Source organism: Pteropus alecto, unplaced genomic scaffold, assembly GCF_000325575.1.
Source record: "Pteropus alecto unplaced genomic scaffold, ASM32557v1 scaffold177, whole genome shotgun sequence".
Classification (NCBI taxonomy): domain Eukaryota; kingdom Metazoa; phylum Chordata; class Mammalia; order Chiroptera; family Pteropodidae; genus Pteropus; species Pteropus alecto.
The window spans coordinates 11,947,199-11,960,111 of NW_006442207.1; the positions used below are offsets into that span (position 1 = coordinate 11,947,199).

The following is a 12,913-nucleotide window of genomic DNA, read 5'->3' on the forward strand; positions in this document are numbered from 1 at the left end:
CTACTTGATCATCTCTAACAGGGGGAGGGCAGAAGGGGCTGTTGGATGGGGAGAGTGTCCCTAAGGGTCTAGGGAAGAGCAATGAGAGATAGTCTGGGGAGGCAAATGTTGGCAGAGCAGATATGACATTGGTCTGCCGGTGGTCGTTGCCATGGCAGGGAGCTTTGAACATGCACCAGCCCTGCCGGCCCACCCATCTTCCCACCCCCACCCACATGAAGGAGGAGCTGCTCTTCCCAGGACCCAACGTGGAAGCAAGCTCAGAGCCAGACTACCACGGGCTGTTTCCTACATGTGTCTGAATTCCTGCCTCCTCACAAATTTATCTAGGTCCAAGGATTCCTTCTTCCCTCTATTCACTGATCTGAATATTCATTAATTCATTATTTATTAATTGAGCATCTATGTACCAGTCACACTGTGCTCGGCATTGGAAACACAGCAGTGAACAAAACAGATGTGGACCTTCATCCTTTACTGTCCCATGGGAGCCCCAGATATTATATAAACATACCCATTCAAAACAAATAATTAAATTTGTAATCAGTGCTGTGAATGGGGAGGTATATCCAGGGGGCTACGCAAGTCTGTATCAGCAGGACTTTTCTAAGCTGAGGGTTCGGGAACTTATCTAAAGAAGGGACCGACCACTAAGCTGAGATCTTAAAGATGAACCAAAATTTCTCAGGTGAGGAATCGGGGAAGAATTCCGGGAATGCGTAAAGCATGTGCAAAGGTCCTGAGATGGAAAGGGATTTATTCTGTTTGAGGAACTGAAAGCAGATGAGGGAGCCGGAGAGTAGACACTGGAAGGAGAGAGGTCCCGGGGCCAGCTCTCACACAGCCATATCGGCCCCAATAAGGCTTTTGGACTTCCGTCATTGAAGGGAATTATGTATGTAGTAATTTAATCAAATGTCCACTTTTAAAAGATCACACTGGCTGCAGCCTTGGAGTGGCTTGTTAAGGGGGCAGTGTGAATCACAGAAGGACCAAAGAGCTGATAGGAACTAGATTAGGGTAGAGATGGAGGGAAAAGGCAGATTAGCGGTACTTAGGAGGTAGAATGGACTCAGGGTGCTCTTGTTTGTCAATGTCCTGCTTAAAATGTCACGCATAGAGCAGTCCGCCCTATACTAGTCAGATTAGACCCAGATATAAAAATAAAACAAAATGTCAGTGCCTTAGCAACACAACAAAGATATATTTCTCACTCAGGCAAAATCTGAGGCAGGTAAACAGGGGAGGGGGGTTGGGAAGAGAGGGACTCCTCTGGCCACTTGCGAACCCAGCTGATGGGAGCTCCCCCATTTTGGGATGCTGCATGAAGGCACATTGTGTTCCCCAGATCCTGAGACAAGGAAGTGAGTGAGTGATTTATATAGAAGTCATTTCCAGGAAACACCAGGCAGGATCAGGGGAAGTGATACCAGAAAGGGAAGAAAGCCAGTAAAGGGTGTGGAGCCAGCCAGTCACTGCTGTGGGCAGCTCTGGGGACCCGTGTCCCTGAGGCATCCTAACTCAGGGGAGAGGGTTTGTTACCAGTCTCCGACTGTCCCTGGTTGGGGCACTAACTGTGGCACCTCCAGCCAACCTTAGGCCAAGGGTTCCCAGTGTGCCGCAAGCAGCCTTTGGAATGTAGAGGTGAGTGCTGACGGGGATGGGTGTTGCACTGGTGTCCTGGTCCGGGAAGCAGGGATGAGAAAGAGCAGGGACAGTGGTGAGAGCTGGGGGCTTCTACGCCAGAACTCAGTCCCATGGCCTCAACCTACCTGGAACAGAAGCTGGGAATTATAAGGAAGCATATGGAATATTTGGTGAGCACTGCTGTGTTTTGCCACAACGTGCAACCTCCAGTACAGTTTCGGCCGATGCAGAAGAGAATAGCATTATATCCTTCCTAGATAAAGACCTCATACCTCTGGTAATACAGCCTGATAGAACTTGAGCTGCCTTGGCAGCCACATCTCACTGATAGCTGCTGCCTCTTCCACTTCCCTGTTCTCTAGGTGCTCCCACAGCCGCTGGTTGAAGGCAATGCCCACTTGAGTACCATAAACTAGTGCTCTTTTGTGCAAATTGGGCATTTTCCTAAAGGTACAGCACCCGCTCCTTAGAGGCCCCCTTTGCATGCTGCTTTGCATGACATTTAACTCCTCCAGCACTGGGGTGAGTGCCAGAACAACACTCCTGAGAGCAGGAGGCAAAAGGGCCCCGTGTTTGTTACACAGTGGTGGCTGTGGGTGTTTGCCACCAATGCATCAAAAAGTTTGAGCAGGGTCGTGACACTCTGCTTCCCATCTACACCCAGCCGTGCTCTAGGAATCCGAGGGGAGAGGTGGAGAAGACAGAAAGCTCTGCTAAAGGCACTACCAAAGACCCCTCCTGTAGTAGAATAATGAGCCCCAATGTCCACTTCCTCATCTCCGGAATCTGTGAATATGTTACCTCCAGAAGTGACTTTGCAGGTGTGATTACGTTAAGGATCTGAAGATGGGGAGAATATTCGGAGTAATCCAGGTAGACCCCATGTAATCACAAGTGTCTTTGTAAGAGAGAAGCAGGAGGGTCAGAGTCAGGGAAGATGTAATGACAGAAGCAGAGATTGGAGTGAAGCAGAGGCGGGGCCATGAGCCAGAAAATGTGGGTATCTTCTAGAAGTTGGAAAAGGCCAGGAAATAGATTCTCCCTTGGAACCTCCAAAAGGAACACAGGTTGCCAACTCCTTGGTCTTTAGCCCATTGAGACTCACTTCAGACTCCTGACCCCTAGAACTATAAGAATAAATTTGTGTTGTTTTAAACCACTAAGTTTGTGGTGATTTTTTTTCCACAGCAGCAATAGGAAACTAACACAATTTTCAAAGTGAATTACTACAGCTCAGGTGAAGAGATTATCATTATTATAATGATCATTTCCTGTGATCTCACTGTGGTCCTGGCACTGAGCTAAACTCTTTACCTGCATCATCTCATTGAATTGTCATGACAACCTGAAAGGTAAGCTCTTTTATTCCCCCCATTTTACAGATTCAAAGACTGTGGCATTCAGAGGTTAAATTACTTACTTGCTCAAGGTCCTTTATTGGTATGTGGCAGGGTTGAAATGTGAACCCAGGTCATTGGTTAGGTTGCTCTTATCCACTCTGTGACATGATTTCTTGCTAAGAAAACACTTGACTGTGCAGTGAAAAAAAAAACATTGAGCAAATGAAATGAGCAGGCTTTTAAATGGATTTGGGTGGGCAGAGCGAGGGCAGAGTGCGGCATTCCAGGACAACACAAGTAAAGGGGTGATAGCTAAGAAATCTCCCCAATGCAGCCTGTGTCCTTTCTATGGTAGCTGACACAGCTCTGACCTCAGCCACTGCTCAAGAGGCCACCCCCACAGAGCACCTGCCCCTGGCCCTCAGCCTTCAGAGACAGAGGTTCCTAACTTTCTCCACATCCCTGTATATGAGATATTGATTGACACATGATACCAGGGTAAACGGAAGGGATTTGGAGACATCTATATAGGCCCTGGTGGAAAAATGATTACATCTTTTTTTATCTTTCAGAATTAAGATAAGAAAGATTTAGTACAAAGTATTAGGAAAGATATTCAATACTGAACTGGAATAAAACATCCAAATGAAATCTCTCAGACTTCTTAAAATGAGAAACTGAGCTTGCTTTGGTGAGCACAACTTTTTAACATCAGATTTTGAAATGCCCACTAGCAGATCCTATATAAGGCTCTTTAAAAAAAAAATTTGAGATATAATTGACATATAAGATTGTATTAGTTTCAGGTGTACGACATGATGATTCGATATATGTTTATATCGTGAAACCATCGCCAGCATAAGTTTAGTTAACATCCATCACTGCACATAGTTACACATTTTTCTTATAAGGAGAACTTTTACGATTTACTGTCTTAGCAACTTAAAAATATACAATAGTGTTATTAACTAAAGTTACTATGCTATACATTATATCCTGAGACTTGTTTACTTTATAACTGGAAGTTTGTGCCTTTCGACCACCTTCACCCACCACCTACCCCCTCAAGACTCTTTAATTACGATCTCTTCAAATATCTGATAAATATCACCCACAGAAGACCTGACCCAAGAAGGTGATAAATTGAAAACTAATTTTTACGACCACTCAAAAATTTACAACAGTCTGAATGGTATGTAAAGACTCCAGCATTCATACTTTACTTTCAATAACTGTAACTAAAATTCTTGTGAGAAAGAGAATATAAGTTTAGAAGTCAATCAAAACTTTTATATCAAGTATTTTAAAATAACATTGAAGTTAGAATTTGTGGACAGAGTCTATGTGGTTAGAGCAGGCACCCTTCAGCCAGCTTGGGCATCACTAAAAGGGCACATCAGCTATAAACAGCGTCCACTATAAAAGACAGAGATTCCAGGAGGCCCCCTGGAGCTACACTCTTCCTGGGCTCCTGCACCACCCACCCAGTCCACACCCAGGACTGCGTGCCAGGCTCTGCCATAGCTTAGACTCCTTGTTAGCCATGCACATCGATGCTGCGGTAGATGTCCTTGGCTGGATCTCCCTCATCTGGCTTTCCACCTCTGGGTACCCCTTCAGGAACCCTTAACGATGGTCCTCCAGAGGTCACCAGCCTAGGGGCTCCATTTTCCCCAAGCACAGCCTGAGGGCTGAAGGAAGCAATATCTTTTGCCACCCGTATTCTATTTTTGACATACTAGTGTTTCTTCTACCCAGAGTAGTAGAACAGGAAAACCCCATTCAGCAGAAAGAGAAAGATAAGAATATAATTCCTCGCCCCCTTCTCTACCTCCACTCCTACCTAGCCTGGTTTCAAATTCCACTCCTCTACCTATAAGTGTGTAACCTTTAGCTAGTAACCCAAGCTCGCTGAGCCTCAGTCCCCAGCTCTGTAAAATGAGGGACAATAGCATCTATCCCATAGGGTTGTATGAGGATTACATGAGGCGATGCATGTAAAGTGGCCTGACCCAGGGAAGCCTTGGTCAATGCCAGTTCTTGTTGGTCATACAGAGACACACAGACCACTAACGTGGTTATACACACACACGCAGAAGCACATATACACAAGGACACAGTTCTGCGGGCCCCGTGAAGCCATCCTGTTCAGGCTCTTGCTCCGTGTCAGCCCCAGCCCCGCCCTCTCACCCCAGACAGGAGCCATCTGGTTGGAGCTGTGTCTGACCTGCTCTTCTGGGAGAACTGGTGGGCATCAAAGAGAGCCCTTTAAGCTCCTCCCCACTTTGGTAGAAGGGGCCGGGACCTGGTTCTGGAAGACACTCTGGAGGCCCAAGGTCCAGGCATAATAACCCACTGTCCCACCCCTTTATTTTTTGATCCAGGGGAGCAGAGGTAGGAGGCGGAGCCAGGAAAGGGTTTTCATCCACAAGCTACAAACACACAGATACACCCACAGAGACACAGCAAACCAGACATAAAAGCATCTGCATTGTGCTGACAGGATATACAGCTCCCTGTCCTGTAGGGAGGGGACCCAGTAACCTCTCAGATCCAAATCTGACTCCCAATTCAGGGCTTTTTACTCTATGCCATGACGCCTTAGCACTATCTCCACCACCGCCACCACCACAGCCATCTCCGCTGTGACCAATATCACTACAAATGTCACTATTATAACTGCTGTCACCACCACCACCACCAAATGCCCTGTCATCAGCACCATCACCATCACGGTCGTTATTGCCATCACCACCACCGTCACCACCACCGTCACCACCATCATCACTGCCATCAGAACCACTATCGCCTTCGCCTCCATCAGCACCATCCCCCCCACCACCATTATCTCCCCCTTTACGGCCACTGCTATCACTGCCATCATTGCATCATCGTACCATCATTGTCCGAACTGACGGAGGAGTCATCAGTTAGACTCTGATACAGCATGAAGGAGAGACCCAGTGGGAAGGGCAGAAGGAGGGTGACTGCTTCCTGGGAGCCCAGGGGACAAGGTTCAGAAGCTCAGGTCTCTGCAGCAGCATTGGATTCAACCAAATTCCAACCTTGCTGGAGACTGTGCCTTTCCAGCCTACGTCTGAGCCTCCCTGCCTTCCTCCCACACCCACAGAGAACTGGTCCCCATCAGGTGTGGCCCTGGTGGTTTCTCAGTGCCGGAGGTGGCTGTGGAGAGAGAGGAGCCAGGGATGGGTGGGGAGGGGAGGGGCAGAACCCTGGCTATACACACAGGATTGGCCAGCCTGCCCCTCTTGGCTAACACCTGACTTGAAGGCTCCTCAAAGAGACAGTGACCTCGGCCACTGCCCTGAACTCTGCCCATCTCAGCTATGAAGTGGGCACCGAGTAGGCAAAGCGGGCCACAGGGGCCATCCCTGAGGCAGAGGTGAGGTGGGGGGAGGCCACCAGGCCCCGTGGGGGGCATGATGGACAAGTTCCGGATGGTCTTCCAGTTCCTGCAGTCCAACCAGGAGTCCTTCATGAATGGCATCTGCGGCATCATGGCCCTGGCCAGCGCCCAGATATACTCGTCCTTCGATTTCAATTGCCCCTGCCTGCCCGGCTACAATGCAGCCTACAGTGCCGGCATCCTGCTGGCTCCGCCCCTGGTGCTCTTTCTGCTCGGCCTGGTCCTGAACAACAACGTGTCCATGCTGGCCGAGGAGTGGAAGCGGCCACCGGGACGCCGGGCCAAGGACCCCGCCGTGCTGCGCTACATGTTCTGCTCCATGGCCCAGCGCGCCCTCATCGCACCTGTCGTCTGGGTGGCCGTCACACTGCTTGATGGCAAATGCTTCCTCTGTGCCTTCTGCACTGCTGTGCCCGTGACCGTGCTAGGCAATGGCAGCCTGGCGCCTGGCTTGCCTCCGTCCGAGCTTGCCCGCCTGCTGGCCCGGGTGCCTTGCCCAGAGATCTATGATGGGGACTGGCTGCTGGCCCGAGAGGTAGCCGTGCGTTACCTGCGCTGCATCTCCCAGGTGAGGGAGCCGGATGGCCTTGGGCTGGGTCTCCCAGCATAGACCGGGGACCGCTAGCAGGGCCTGATCCCCCAACCTCTCAAAATCACTCAGAAACAGTCATGTTTCTCCAAAAGACTGGGGCTCACCCTCAGACAGAAGTCTGTGGGGCAGGGGCACATTTTCCCAGCAGAGGAAGGGACATCTGAAGACCATGTCTTCATCAAGATTGAGACACCCTAGGGGAAGTGCTAAGACTACCACAGTCCAGAGGCTTGTGCCCCTTCCTCAGGTCCCCAGAGCAGACCTAACAGCTCAGACAGCCAGCCCACATTCTCTGTCCTGAGCTCCCTGGGAATTTGCATCTTTTTCCTCTTCCAGGTTGGGGCAGTGGTGAGGCCTGTAGGCAGCTGGGCCATTTGGGTACATTTCCCTGGCAAATGCCCTCAGCTGGTGTCTCCCTGCTCAGGGAATGAGAACTGAGGGTCCAGGTGCCCCTGGAAAGGAGGGCTCAGATGAGGGAGATGAGCTGTTGGGATGTGCCCTAAGGGCAGGGTGGAAGGGCCCTCCGAAGGGAAATCCAAAGCTTGGGTCCTCCGCAGCCCGGCTCCCACATCCTCTGCCTTTCAGAAGCAGACCCACCGGGCCCCTCAGGCTTCCCCTGCAGTCATAGCGGTGTAGGGCGGGGGGGATGACCTAGGCAGCATGCCCTTGTAGCCCACGGACCAGGGTCTGTCAGGGGAGAGGGCAGGGCTGGGCCTGCACTGCAAGGGCAGAGAAACATGTACACTGTGGCAGGTTGAGACATCCGAGCTCCCCTTCTCCAGCCCAGAACTCTCTCCTGGAGGCCGGCATCACCACCAGATGCCCCATGGGAATCTTGCACTTCGAATGTCTGTCTGATCCAAACCCCGCTTCCCTCCCACATCTGTATCTCCTCTCCTTTGGGCGCTTGTCCTGTCATTCTAGGCTTCAGGGCTTGGGGCAGCTGTCCCTCCACCTGATCTTAACCATCGCACCATACGCTAAAAGGGCCCCCAGAGGACAGGCTGCCTGGCGTGTATGTTTCATTTGGCCTTCAGAGGATGAATTCAAAATTCAATTTTAGGATTAGTTGGCATCATCTAAAAAACAGAAATTTTCACGTAAAAAGTGGATTTCCAGCTTTCCTTGAAACATCAGGAGATCCAACTCCTTCATTTCCTTGCGGGGGAGGCGCACCGCCCCCTCCCGGTGCCAGACTAAGCACATGCTCTACGGCTCTCCACTTGATGTTTGTTCTGCTGTTACCCACCAGGCCAGTTATAGGCATTTGGGTTTGCTCTGCCTGCTCCTTCTGATCTGTCCAAACGCTTCTTTGTGCAGCTGGGGGCTGCCCCTGAAGTGGAGGTTAAGGGAGCATCCCACCCCATGCCCCACGGAGAGTTACTGGCAGAACAGAGACAGCACCTAAGCATCCGTTGCTCTTCAGCACAGAGTTTGAGAGATTATCTGATTTTTCTCTGGGACCCCCGAGGGCCCAGCTCAGAGCCCACGCGGAGGAGGCACTCAGTGCTGGTGACTGAATGGCAGGCAATATCAGGAGCCAATGGAACAATACAGAACTCAGAGGAGGAATGGTCACTGTGGCCTGGGGAGGTCAAGGAAGGCTTCCTGAAGGAAGAGGCATGGATGGTGAGGGCCTGTTGGCATAATTATAGTGGCTAACATTTGCTGAACACTAACTATGTGCCAGGCACTGTGCTAAGTTTAATATTACATTTAGTCCTCACAACAATCCTATGAGATAGGTACTATCACCAGCCCCATTTTATAGGTGGGGAGACTGAGGCACAGAGAAATCAGGTACCTTGTTCCCGGTCAACCAGTAAGTAGTGGAGACAAGATCGAAATCCAAGCAGCCTATAACTCCAGGGTCCGCCCAGTTAACTCCTGTGCGGTGAGTGCCAGGCCTACACAGGGGCATTTTACATGATCTCGTTTCCATGAAATGGGTATGTCTATGCCTGTTTTACAGACATGGAAACAGAGGCCAAGAGGCCAAATCACTTGCCCAGTCAGTGCTCGTTTCCCTAGAGGCCCTGACACAGAGAGTACTTTGTGGGGTCTGGCAGGCTTGGGAGGCTGGAGGGCAGTGCCCAACTGACTCTCTCCTCTCTCCCCCGCAGGCACTGGGCTGGTCCTTCGTGCTGCTGACCACACTGCTGGCATTTGTCGTGCGCTCTGTACGACCCTGCTTTACTCAGGCCGCCTTCCTCAAAAGCAAGTACTGGTCTCACTACATAGATATCGAGCGCAAGCTCTTCGATGAGACGTGCACAGAGCACGCCAAGGCCTTCGCCAAGGTCTGTATCCAGCAGTTCTTCGAGGCCATGAACCATGACCTAGAGCTGGGTCACACCCACGGGGCGCTGGCTACAGCCCCTGCCAGCTCAGCTGCCCCAGCTACCGACAGCGCCGAGGAGGACAAGGAGAAGCTGCGAGGCATCACCGATCAAGGCACCATGAACAGGTTGCTCATGAGCTGGCACGAATGCAAACCTCCACTGAGGCTGGGCCAGGAGGAGTCGCTGATGGGCAATGGCTGGGCTGGGGGTGGGCCCCGGCCTCCACGCAAGGAGGTGGCCACCTACTTTAGCAAAGTGTGAGCTGTGGCCAGGTGAAGAGACAAGAATGGTGGTCTGAGTCCACAGCCCCTCTGCCCCCCAAACCAGATGGAAAAAAGAAGGCTGTAGGTGCTGGGCGGTAGGCCCCTGGAGTGACCTACATGCCCGGCCAATCGCCTGCTCATTCGAGGCAGGAAATTTGGAGCTGGAAGGGGGCCTCACTCCTACAGCTATGACACTGCCCTGGGTGGCCCTGGGGCAGTGAAGCCATGAGCAGTATTAGTTGGAAGGGTTCAAAACTGGCTTGGAGAGGACCAGCTCCCACCTGCCCAGCCCCTCCCAGGCTACTTCATCCCTGGTCCACTATCTCCACTCAGGTTCTACAGACATCCTTGCCCCAGCATTCACTCGTCTGCAACTTTTTAGAACCTTTGTTCTCGTATGCTCAAGACTGTGGGAGTGAAAGGGCATCCAGACATCTCATGATGCAGGAGTCCTCTGATTTTGGCCAGTGTCCTAACTGAGGCTGAGTGGGCAAGGTGGGCCAAAAGGACATGACACCCAGCCTCACCTGGTGTGACAGGTGACAGGTGGTAAGATGCCAGAAGCTAGGTCCACTCAGGAGAAGCCAGGGTGTGTGGTCACCACGGAGATGACTCAACAATTGTCACGGTGGACTGCGCGTTTATTTAGCACCAAGCACAAGAGGCCTCCCACCTTAGTCCATTGGGGGGCTGCTATAACAAAATACCACAGATTGGATAGGTTATAGACAATGGAAATTAATTTCTCAGTTCCGGAGGCTGGAAGTCCAAGACCATGGCGCTGGCGTGGTCAGGTGCTGGTGAAGGCCCGCTTCCTGGTTCATAGCCTATGCCTTCTCACTGTGTCCTCATGTGGCAGAAGGGGCTAGGCATCTCTCTGGAGCCTTTTGTATGAGGGCACTAATTCCATTCATGAGGGATCTACCCTCACAAATGAAGTACCTCCCTCAAAGGCCTTACCTCCTAACAGCATCACCTCCTAAGAGCATCACCTTTGAAGATTAGGATTCAACATATGGTTTTTTTGGGGGGGGGGCGGTACACATTTAGTCCTCTTACTGACCACCCTAATACCTCCCTCACATCCAGGTCATGGAGGAAATTAGACCATCCCCAGGGCCTGAGCAGTTAGAAACAGAAGCTCAAGCCTTCTCATTTTCTCAAAGGCCCCACCCCCTGGGGTGGAGACTCTAAAGTGCTAAAAGGCTCCACCCTGAGGTAAGGATGAGGGGAGAGAGGTGGGAGGAGAGTTGCCTGGACTGGAAACAGCTCCAGGCTCCAGTGAGACAGAACTGGATTACATGCTGGCTCCACCATTACAAACTGTGTCCCTTGGGTCAGTTGCTTTATTTTCTGTGCCTCAGTTTCCTCATCTGTTCAATGGGATGAGGGCACCTACCTCATGGGGTTGTTGTGAGCATTAAATGAGTGGTTTATAAAGCACATGGCACATGGTAGGAACTCAGTATGCGCTGGCTGACATGTTTGTTGATTTCTGAGCCTGCAGGCTTAACCTCCTCCTTTCCCTGGACATAAGGAGTGGGGGTGGGGGACATCAGGAACTGGAGCTATCTTTGTCAAGGAGCGGGAAACAGGGCCAAGAGGTGGGCTTCTTACCCGCTCAGATATCTTTGGGATGTAATCCCACTCATCCTAGAATTCACTTTGATCTTGATCCTTACGACATTGTTTTAATGATTTCCATTCTTCCTTATGCACCCTTCCCTTTATTCCCACATCTGCCATCCCCCATCTCCCTCCCTTTCATTATTTGGGAGGAGGGCCATCCTTGTAGGCCTAGGTGGGCTGGAGGGCTCCTGCAGGACATGGGACTTGACCTAGGCCCTGAATGCGGGGAGGATTCAGATGAGAAAAGACCAGATATGTGTTGGTGGTGCAGGGCTTTGTGGGAAAAGGCAGCCCAGAGGTACTGGAAAGTACAAATGTGAAAAAAAGAGTAAAGCTTTGGGTCAGGTAGACCTGGGTTCGAATACTAGAGCTGTAGGACCCATGGCAACTCCTCTGAGCCTCAGTGTGCCTATCTGCAAAATGGATATTAAAAGATCTGCATTTCAGGATTACAGTGAGGATAAAGGGAGATAACTTTTGAGGAAGAATCTGGAACCATGTTTGGCACATGGTCGGAACTGAAAAATAAACTCTGGTCCCTTTCCCTTCACTCCTGCACATGGACAACTCCATGTTGTCTGAGATTTAAAGCAATGCCTGGGGAGTTAGCTAAATTCTAGACAGTAGAGCCCAGAGCTAGGGGAGGAGTTAGTTATCTAGGCAGTGGCTGGATGGCTCTGAGGGAGAAGGGCCAGAATAGGATGCGGGGCGGGCAGGCCTAGCCTTGCATATCCTGCTATAGGTCAGCATCAGTCCGATGGCATCTCTCTCCTAAAGGTTCTGTTTAGCGGGGTGGCAAGTACGGGAGCTGCCCTAAAACTGACCTGCAGGGCAGGCCCAGGCCAGCTCTCCCGAAGGCTCCCTGCCTGGCCCCTGAGCCGGTCCCACTGGTGTGGAGCACCCAGGCTGGCCCCTGGGGCAGCTCTGCTTAGGAAGGCAGGCAGGGCCAGGCGCAGGCCGAAAACCGAACCGGCTGCCCCAACTTCCTCTCTTCTCGCACCGCCCCCTCCACCCGCCCTCCTCTGCCTAGCGTGGGGGATGTTTTCCATTGCCTGGCATACAAGTTCCATCCTGCTGTTTCCTCCTGTTTTCCGGAGTTAAACTTTTCTGGGGACACACCACCAGCCCCAGGCCCTGATCCTGTGCAGAAAAAAGCAGGAGGGAGCCCGAGGAGGGAACCACAGCCAGAGGAGGGCATTTCGGGCGGGGCTGCTGCTTCTCCCGCGGCCCGCTCAGCAGGCCCACACTCAGATGTCTGCCGCACCACTCCGAGCGCCCAGCCCCGTGGCGGCCAAAGCCGCTGCTGCCTGACGCTGACCCCAGGTAAGGAAGGACCCCTCCCTGGGGCATGCCAGGTGTCGGGGAACATGGCAGGGCCAGTCTGAGACTGCCCGGAGGGGCTGTCCTAGGAGTGAGGCCCGTAGCTGAGGCCCCCCATTCTGGGCAGGGCCCAGTCCTGCCTCTCCCCCAGCTGCCTGTTTCCTGTCCTGTTGTTGGAGGTCTCACTCCCAGCCTGGGTGTGACCCCTCCCTGGCCTGGGAGACTAGAACAGTAGTCTCAGAAGCTGGCCTGGTCCCTCCTCTGCCCATCAGTGTTCAGGCATCTTGTACCCCACTTTGTGCAGCTTATGAACCCAGGGCGCCCCACAGGGAGTTCATTGGGAACCCTGAAGC

General features: G+C 51.9%; 3 protein-coding genes across 7 annotated transcripts in view; all 3 read left to right on the forward strand.

Moving 5' to 3' along the window:
• The window catches only part of CALHM3 (calcium homeostasis modulator 3), a 15,643-nt gene extending 9,741 nt beyond the window's left edge, over positions 1-5,902 (forward strand). Inside the window, exon 6 of the mRNA XM_015596318.1 lies at positions 5,593-5,902. Coding sequence (XP_015451804.1) covers positions 5,593-5,902 — 310 coding nt within the window. The remainder of the gene's footprint in view (positions 1-5,592) is intronic.
• Positions 5,903-6,427: 525 nt separating this feature from the next.
• On the forward strand, positions 6,428-9,609 carry CALHM1 (calcium homeostasis modulator 1). The gene is made up of 2 exons (XM_006920890.1): positions 6,428-6,982; positions 9,130-9,609. Exons 1-2 carry the CDS (start codon positions 6,428-6,430, stop codon positions 9,607-9,609), a joined length of 1,035 nt encoding a protein of 344 aa, XP_006920952.1.
• A 2,349-nt stretch (positions 9,610-11,958) lies between these two features.
• Positions 11,959-12,913, forward strand: part of CALHM2 (calcium homeostasis modulator family member 2) — a 5,202-nt gene continuing 4,247 nt past the window's right edge. For all 5 annotated transcript variants that reach the window (XM_006920891.3, XM_015596352.2, XM_015596351.2 and 2 more), the window contains exon 1: positions 11,959-12,563. The gene's annotated coding sequence lies outside the window, so the exon portion shown is untranslated. The remainder of the gene's footprint in view (positions 12,564-12,913) is intronic.

What these genes read in the sequence shown, in the direction of transcription:
- CALHM1 (XM_006920890.1), top strand. Translation starts at nt 6,428, where the DNA reads ATGATGGACAAGTTCCGGATGGTCTTCCAGTTCCTGCAGTCCAACCAG. An exon ending in ACCTGCGCTGCATCTCCCAG is followed by an intron (nt 6,983 to 9,129) that starts GTGAGGGAGCCG and finishes TCTCCCCCGCAG; the next exon opens with GCACTGGGCTGGTCCTTCGT.